This window comes from Lindgomyces ingoldianus (assembly GCF_010093535.1).
Source record: "Lindgomyces ingoldianus strain ATCC 200398 unplaced genomic scaffold BDR25scaffold_86, whole genome shotgun sequence".
NCBI classification, from domain to species: domain Eukaryota; kingdom Fungi; phylum Ascomycota; class Dothideomycetes; order Pleosporales; family Lindgomycetaceae; genus Lindgomyces; species Lindgomyces ingoldianus.
The window spans coordinates 57,432-65,187 of NW_022985247.1; the positions used below are offsets into that span (position 1 = coordinate 57,432).

Sequence of the window (7,756 nt, forward strand, 5' to 3'; positions counted from 1 at the left end):
TTTTAATTAACACTACTTACTTAAATAATTTACCTAACTAAATTTAATAGAAAATAACTTAAAAAAGGTTTTATCTTTTATACTATAACTATTATAATTACCTACTAACACTATAAAAAGTAGATTAAGCTTTATGTAATAAATATAAGATGTTATAACTTAATTCTAAGACAACTATAGCTGTATTAGCATAAGGTTACTTTTAATTACTAAGAGTAAGTTCTAAACTTTAACTCTTTTTAATACTAAGATGTATGCTTATACTTACACTTAAATAACACTTAAGTAGCACTTAATATAGAAGGTTTCTAGACTTACTTTTTAATAACCTAGAGAAAAACTACTTAAGTAAGGCTAATAAGCTAGGCCTTTTACTAAGATAAGCTATATAAAATAATTTAATAACTACTTAAACTTAAAAAAGAGAAAGCCTTTATAAAAATTTTACTTACCTAATTTAAACATAAACTAGGACTTAAACAGCAGATAGACATCTGCTACATAGGACCTACCCTATTTATAACTCTAGCTTAATAACTAGATTATAAAATCTACGCAGTTATAATTTTTAATATAGACTAAGCTTTAGCTCTCTAAAAACACACTAACCTAAGAATAATAGTCTTTTAAGACTACTATAACTTATTATATGTCTTTTTTTAAGACAAGTCTAATAAGCTTTTAATATAATGTCTATATAATTACTAAATAACTTTTAAGCCTAGTAAATAACCTAGTTATAGGCTACTATATAGAATGTTACTAAATAAATTAAAAGTGCTTTAAAAATACTTTAACAAAAACTTAAAAAAAGAGTTTATTTAAGCTAGCTCTTTACTAGTAGTGTTACTTATACTATTTATAAAAAAACCTAGAAGTAGGCTCTAATTCTGTGTTAACTACTAAAGACTAAATACTGTTACTATTAAAAACTAATACTTAATTTCTTTTTTACAAAAAACCCTAAGCTAACTAAGTAAAGCAAAGTATTTTATAAGTTAGATATTATTACTGCCTTTAATAAGCTAAAGATAGTAAAGGGTAATAAGTAGCTAACAGCATTTTAAACCTAATATAGACTATTTAAGTACCTAGTAATGCCCTTTAGCTTAGCTAACGTGCTTAGTACTTTTTAACATTTTATAAACAACTTGCTCTAACCCTACCTAGACATATTCTGCACTATGTATATTAATAATATTCTAATCTATAGTAATAGCCTTTTAGAGCATAAACAGCATGTACGCCTAGTGCTAAAAGCTATAGAAAAAGCAGGTCTGTAACTTAACATAGACAAATGTAAGTTTTACTAATTAAAGGTTATGTATTTAGAATATATAATCTCTATAAATAGCATTTAAATAGACCCTGTTAAAGTTTAGACTATGCTAGATTAGTAATACCTAAAAGACATAAAAAATATTTAAGCCTTTATAAAATTTACTAACTTTTACTAATAATTTATTAATAACTTTTTACAGTAAGTAAGCCCTATAATTATACTTACTAAAAAAAGGATTTAATTTAACTTTAACTTAAATTACTAATAGTTCTTTAACTAGCTAAAGAAACTTTTTACTAAAGCCCTAATACTCTACTACTTTAACTTTAAACTACTAATACTTATAGAAGCTAATGCCTTAGACTATATAGTAGCAGAAGTTCTTTTCTAGACTAAGCTAGACAGGACTATTAGGCCTATTATATACTTTTTAAAAAGAATAAGTTCTGTAAAAGGTAATTATAAGATCTATAATAAAAAATTACTTACTATAGTATACTACTTTAAATAATAGCAACCTAAACTAAAAAGTGCAGCGCATTTAATATAGGTTCTATCTAACTATAAGAACTTATAGTACTTTACAACTATAAAATAACTTAGCTACTAACAAGCCTGTTAGTCTAAATACCTATTCTATTTTAATTTTAAAATTACTTATTATTCTAGTTAAAATAGAAGGAAACTAGATGCCTTTATAAAGTAATCCTAAAACATCCCTGCTTAGAAAGAAGTGTAAAAGGCTTAACACTAAACTTTACTTTAACCTAAGCTATTTTTAGACCTTAACTTAAACAAAATAAATTAAATAATTAATTAAATTATTACTAATAAGTATCTAAATAATAAATTTATCTAAGAAACCTTAGACTTACTCTAAAACAGTGCTAGTTAGTTAAAGAAAGTAACACTAGCTAACTATAAAAACTAAAATAGTAAGCTATATTACTATAACTAACTTATAATTCTTAATTCTAATAAACTAAGAATTAAACTACTCTAAATTATACATAACTTGCCTGTTAAAGGACACCTAGGCAGAGGAAAGACTCTTAACCTACTACAGAGAGAGTACTACTGGCCCCGCATGTTCTATACTGTACGCTAATACATATTATGTTGCTATACTTGCTGTAAAGTAAAGGCCTTTTAAAAAAAGTATAATAGCCTACTTAAACTACTCCTAATTCTTAAATAAGCTTAAAAAGACATATTAATTAATTTTATTATAAACCTACTTTTATCTAAAAGGTACATAAATATTATAGTAGTTGTTAATTACTTAACTAAGTATTAACACCTAATACTATGTTTCTCTATAACTGCCCCTAATATAGCCTAGTTATTCTACTAATATGTATAAGTTTACTATAGCCTGCCTAACATAATTATATTAGACAGAGGTACACAGTTTGTCTTAGCCTTCTAGGATAAACTCTGTAAATAGCTCTAAATTATCCTTTATCTATCTACAGCTTTTTACTTAGAGACTAATAGCTAGACTAAGAACGTAAACACTGTAATAAAATAAGTTCTATAAGTGTACACAAACTACTAGTAGGATAACTAGGTAAAATAGTTAGCTATAGCATAGTTTAAAGCTAATAACATAACATCTAAATTAATGTAAGTATCTTTATTCTTAGTAAACTATAGATACTACCTTTAAATAGGATTTAAACTACTTTTAAATACTTTCTAACTAACTTATTAATCTATATAAGTAATAGATGTAAATAGACTTATTAATAAAATCTAAAACATATCTAAATATGTTTATAAAGAGCTTACATAGGCTTAAGCTTTTTAATAAGAGTACATAAACTAATTTTAAACTTCTGCCCTTGCGTATGCAGCTAGCAAGAAGGTCTAGCTAGACGCTAGAAATATCTAAATAAACTAATAATTAAAGAAACTTAATTAGAAGAACTTTAGCCCCTTTACAGTAGCCTATATAGTCTTATTACACACTTACTAATTAATCCTACCTAACAGCATAAAGATACACCCTGTGTTCCACGTATTATTGCTGCGCTAAGTAGCCCCTAAATCTAACTATCTACCTAGACAGCTAAACCTGCTACCTAAACCTGTTATTATAAACAACAAACTAGAATACATTATAAAAGATGTTAAATAGATTTAGTTTAATAAAAAGAAACATATCTATAAATACCTTATAAAATAAACTAGATACAATAAACTGTTGTAGGAACCTGCAAAAGCCCTATAAAAGAACTCTGCAGTAACCTAATTCTACGCCTAATACCTATCTAAACTAAACCTGTACCCTAACAAAAACAACCTAATGCTAGAACTACTAATGTAAAGGATTCCCTTCCTAATAAGGGGGGGAGTACTGTTACAGTATCCTCCCTAGATCCTAGACATAACTATATTAGACATGTACTAGAGTATTATTAGTGCACGTCTAACATAAATATAATATAACATAGACATAAACTTAAGCATAAACTGCCTTAACACTAACTAAACCTAGAACAGGCTTAATTTATACCTAAAGCGCTTAGACTTCTAAGCTAAGTATTTAATTACTAATTTCCTTTTAAACCTTCTTGTTCCTTACACAACGTCTTGTACCTACTATGATACCTCACATAGTAATTAAACTAGACCTCCGTGAAGCTCTATAACCTTACTCGTGCACAATCGTGACAGACATAATAGTAAAATATAGTGTTTATAATAATAATATTTATAACTTTAACAAAACTAGCTTCTAAATAGGCATAATTAGTACTATAAAAGTTATTATAGGTTTAAAAAGATGTACAAGGCCTATTCTTACACAGCTAGGTAACTAGAAATAGGTTACTGTAATCTAAAGCATCTGCGCTGCTAGCTACGCTACTCTGCTATTTATTATTTATAAAGGACGCGTCTACATCTCTGCCTAGTATAAAAAGATGTTAATACTATATAATTAAAAGCTATTAGTTTTTAAGAATAGCTAGATAAATAACACGCTTAGTCTTAAGTAGTTAAAGCACTTTAATAAGCATATAAAGACGCATTAAGTAGGAGTATATAAGCTACTTATACTAGATAGCTATAAGAGCTACCTAAACTAGAATTTTAAGAATTATTACTTTATATAAAAGATTCTTATGCTCTATATGCCTGCGCATTTATTGCATATCCTTTAGCTACTTAATGTAGTGTGCTTCTTGCTGTTAAAGCTTAAGTACTCTTAGCATATATAAGACTTAGCACGCTAACGCATGTAGCATGTTAATAAAGAATACTTTTTTCTAGCCTTTAAAAACACATTTTTAGACATTTTTATGTATAATAACTGCAAAAAGGCTTTTAAGGCATCTAGACTAGTTCCTATTAACACACAAGTAGTCCTTAATTATCTTAACATGCAGCTGTGTACTCTACTACTAGGACCTTTACTAGAAACGCTATAGCAATTAAAGACCCTAAGCAATTTATATAAATTTAAATTATAATTAAAGCTTATATGTAATTTCTTTATATAATTACTAATAACAGCATAAGAAAGCTTTTTACAGCTTATAAAAAAAGCTAAGAAGATGCTACATAGAAATATACTTATAAAGGCGCGTGTATAAGAGCTTAAAAAGTAATTAGCAAATATAACTAAGCGTAAGGGGTGTAAAAGAAAGCAGATCTAGTAAGGTAGCATAATAGAGTATAAGACTACAGCAGCGCAGGTAGCTACTAAGGCGTCTGTAGTAGCTTAGTAGTTAAAGAAGGCTTGTAGTAGTGGTAATTAAGAAAGAGCCTAACCAGCTCTGCAGCGCTGTAGGAACTGTGGGGAGACTAGGCACAACGCTTGTACGTGCAAAAAGGATAAAGAAGAAGCACTAAAATTAGATGCAGGCATGTTGTATGTAGGTTCTTTATTTAGTTGTGAATAAAATTAGAGTTTTGTACGTAGTGTTCGCAATGCTAAGAGATTTTGTCGGGTTTGGTGGTTTGGCGGGTTCGGTGGTGGAATACGTTATGTACTTAGTAAATAGTATAAAGCTACTTATACTTAAGTTATTTAAAAAAGGTTAAAGTTTATATATAGTAAAAGCTAGCACCTAGTTATTTCTAATTTAGAGAATAAAAACTAGAAAGCTTAAAAAAGTATTAAATAAAGTATAAAAAAGCACACAAGAGATTTTACACTATAAAAAGTAGTTATAGTAGAAAAATTTTATATTAATATTATCTTAAAAGCTTATTTAAAAAAAAAACTATAGTATTTAAAACTTAACTATACACTACACATAAGCACACTAGAAAAGAATAAAGTACTTAACGTACTTCATAGGCGAGTTGCTCACACACCTGAGTTGCTTACTTTTGCCAAGACCCCACCCTAACAAACTCTATTATAGCCTATAACAACCCGCTCTAGCACTATATAGTACAGTACAGCCTAGAATATTATTTAGATACTACTTCTACTTCTTGCTTACATGTTTATGTGTTATGCCTAGTCTAATTACACTGTCTATAGCGCCTTTAGAATAGCTTACCTACTTTAGCTTGCATCTGCTTCTTTACCTTTTTTTTATTACTGCGCGCCTTAAACTCTTTTAGATCTATTAAGCATAAGCTTTTTTAAATTATTAAAGTCTTTTTTGCCTTAATTTACTTTTTTTTATGTAATTTATGTTATATAGTAGCTTTATTAGCTGCTTAAAGCTTAGTAATTTTTTATTATGCTAACACTAGCTTATATATAATTATTGCTGCTTTTTTTAAGACTTTTTTAAACACCTTAACTATAAAAGTTAGTAAACTATTTATATACTTCTAAATCTTTATTTTTATAAGCATTAATTATAACCTAAGTTTTAAAGTATTACTTAGAGTTTACAACTACTAAAGCTTGTTATATATAGGTAGTAGTAGTAATAAAGTGCATAACTTTATATTAAGGCCTATTATAACTTATTATAGGTTAAAAAGAACTAATTTAGCGCTTTAAAACCTTTTTTAAATATTACTAAAAGTAATTATAGTATTATAAGCTACTTTAAAGTATAGTAAAAACTTTATTTTTATAATATAAGTAATCTAGTTATGTATAAGGTTTTTAGCTTAGCGCTTATATACTTTTTTTAAAGAAGTAAAATAACCTACATTAAGTAGCTATAAAAGGTATAATAAGTAAAAAAGTATATAAATAGTAATAATCTTATTATCTTTATAGTATTACTAAAAATAAAGTAAGCTGTAGCTTTTATAGCTGTTAATAACTAGTAGATAGTAGCTGCTAACAGTACACTTCTTTATATGTATGTTAAAGTGCTTTAACTAGTCTAAACTAAGCTAATTAGTAGTCTAGCTGCACTTAAAGATTATAATAATCTAATCTTAAAGTAGATTTTTTTTATACTAGTTTAAAAAGTAGTTGCTACTCTAAAAAATAATAAAAAGTAAAATAGCCTACTTTTTAGCATTAATGCTTTAGATAGCTGTTGTCTACTTCTAGTTACCTAGCTAAACTGCTTTTAGCTGTCCTTATCTTTCTAAACTTATAATAACTGCTCTAGTAGATATCTAGCTTATTATAAACTCTATCTTATTAAAGTTGTACATGTTATTATTTTAAATGCTATACTTAGCTTTAATATTCTCTATAAAGTTAAACTAGCTTTAAATTACTATAAGATTTTTATAAAAAGCTTTTTTATAGTTATACTTACACTTAAACTTTACTTTAAGCTTTAAGTAACACTTAATAAACATATTAGGCTAGTTTATGCTAATATAGCCTATATTATGCTTAGTGTGTAAAGAATTAGCTATATTAGCTATAGCTGCTAGCTAGGGGGGAAATCCTTACACATCTAGCTTAAGTATGTGCTAAATAATTACCTGCTTTTTATTATTATCTAGCTTTTATAAGTTAGCTATATAATTAGCTTAGAAAGGTTATTTAGTGCATTAGTTGCTTATTATCTTTTAAAAGACTTTATAGATAGCTGCAGCACGTTAGTTAAAAAGTGTTACGTCTTATTTAAAAGCCTAGAGTATAAGCTACATCTAACATTCCTTTAACATGTTTAAGTAGTGTTGTTAGAAATGCATTAGTGTAAAAAGAGTAGTGTAGTAGAGTCTTAGTAAAAGTAAGCAACTTAGGTGTGTAAGCCACTTGCCTATAAAGTACGTTATAACACTTTACTAAAAATATAACTTTATGTTTATTAAATATAAAGCTATTTTTTTTAACTTACTAGTATAAAGTGTGCTTTTAAATTATTAACACTTATAAACTATATTTTTATACTTAAACTTAGAAAAGCTTTAGCATGTGTACATAGAACACTTAGGCTCTAAAGCTTTATAAGCTCTAGTTAAAAGCGTAAGAAATGTATAAATAATAAATATAAAGTAAGTACACTATAAGCACTATGTAATAACACATGCTAAGTAAGTTATATTAAAAAGACTAAAAAAGTAAGCTTTTTACTTATTTAAAAATTT

General features: G+C 26.9%; 1 protein-coding gene across 1 annotated transcript; it reads left to right on the plus strand.

Annotated features, from left to right (window-relative positions):
* Window positions 1–4,530: 4,530 nt before the first annotated feature.
* On the plus strand, window positions 4,531–4,683 carry BDR25DRAFT_181515 (uncharacterized protein; the record flags this gene model as incomplete). Its single annotated transcript, XM_033684216.1, has 1 exon — window positions 4,531–4,683. A coding segment is annotated over one exon (153 nt), but the record flags the coding sequence as incomplete, so codon positions are not given.
* Window positions 4,684–7,756: the final 3,073 nt, after the last annotated feature.